Below are 1537 nucleotides of genomic sequence, written 5' to 3' on the forward strand. Positions count from 1 at the left end.
CCCTGAAGTACAGTGCAATCTACAGCAGACAGCAGCACGTTAGCATCACCGTGCACTGGGAGCTCACCCTGCTCCTCCCTTTGCTTTGGGTGTCTCTGCTACCTGGAGGGACTGCAGATCTCTGCCCCGCCACCACTGTCCTGTGATGAATAGGAAGGCTCAGGTATCCCTGCCTCTGATCGTTCCCCTGAAGTCACTATTTCAGGCACACAGCACCCTTTGGCATCAGGCTTATGTGTTCTCATGGATGTTTTCTTGGGAAAGGGTGGCTTGCCCAGTGTAACGGGGGAGTTGGAGTAAACAGGGTCTGTCTGCCAGCAAGACGTTAGGTCATTGCCTCCAGTCGTGTGCATCCCTAGGTGATCCTGGCCCTGTACCCCAGATTCTGCCAAGGTCCCTGGGGAAAACCAGCAGCTTTTCTCCCGTGTTCTGTGAGTAGATGTAATATGCCTGTGTTTCTGCCTCTGATCTCTTCCCTTTCCCTCCATCCAGGCCTTTCTTCACTTACTGGGTCACCTTTGTGCATTCACTCATCACCATCCTTGCTGTGTGCATCTACGGCATTGCCCCTGTGGGGTTCTCACAACATGAGACTGTTGATTCAGTAAGTAAATCCCCCTGACTTGAGTGGAGTGTGATTCTGTCTCAGCCTTCAGCTGCTGGCTCTTGTGCTTCAGTCTTCAGCATACTGGCTACTTGCCTGAGGGCCTTGAGAGCTGGATGCTGGGTGTCCAGCCTCAGGGGGCTGTGGGCAGCATCTCTGTGAGCCTCAGGCTGCCTTCTCTCCCTCCTGCAGCCACATCACTCCTGATGTCCGTTTATGTCTGGCACAAAGCGTGGTGGGCTCTTTGCAGGCTCTCCTTGTCTCTGTGCTGGGAGCCCTTTCAAACAACTTGTTCCCCTCCTGGTGGAGACCAGAAGGATGTTCACAACAGGGAATTATTTCAAACCCAAGTTAAGTTTTCTCAACAGTTGCAGGATTTTTCTTCTGCCAGGACCAAAACTGACCTGTCTGACTTTGAGAGCTGATCTTGAAGCTGTTTGTAGCCTCCCCACATGTTGTTAGAGATCTCTGGGGTACATATCTCTACAGCCATATCCCCGCTTCATGCAGGAGATGCCCTAGGGAGCTTCTCACCCACATGTCTGACAGCTTTCAGAGCACTGTCACCAGCACCTGAGCCTGCATTGTTGGCACGTGCTGCTTATGCTTCTGAGCCGTGTGAAGCTTTTTGCTGGCTCTCAAGCCAGTCCCAGGTCTGAAGTAGCCAGAGATAGACATTTAAAATGAAATCTTAAAATAAAAGTGCCCAGGCCTTGATGGCGGCTTACCTGTGATCCTGCAAAAGACCACTTTGAGAGAACTGTGTGCCAAATCATCAGCTCTGGGGATTTCTCTTCATCCTGGGTACTGTTTTCACCAACCCCTGCTGCTTGCCCTGCTGACCCTGTGGACAGGAGCTCATGGGGCTCTTGTTTTCTCTCCTTGCAGGTCTTGCGAAACAGAGGGGTTTATGAAAATGTCAAATACGTTCAG

At 51.7% G+C, this 1537-nt stretch overlaps 1 protein-coding gene across 1 annotated transcript in view; it reads left to right on the top strand.

The window, feature by feature from the left end:
• Window positions 1–1537, top strand: part of RHBDF1 (rhomboid 5 homolog 1) — a 47147-nt gene that overhangs the window by 39756 nt on the left and 5854 nt on the right. Inside the window, exons 11-12 of the mRNA XM_009649429.2 lie at window positions 493–604; window positions 1493–1537. The exon at window positions 1493–1537 is cut by the window's right edge and continues 48 nt beyond it. Of these exons, the coding sequence (XP_009647724.1) occupies window positions 493–604; window positions 1493–1537 (157 nt within the window). The remainder of the gene's footprint in view (window positions 1–492; window positions 605–1492) is intronic.

This window comes from Egretta garzetta, unplaced genomic scaffold, assembly GCF_000687185.1.
Source record: "Egretta garzetta isolate BGI_Z169 unplaced genomic scaffold, ASM68718v1 scaffold42, whole genome shotgun sequence".
Classification (NCBI taxonomy): Eukaryota; Metazoa; Chordata; class Aves; order Pelecaniformes; family Ardeidae; genus Egretta; species Egretta garzetta.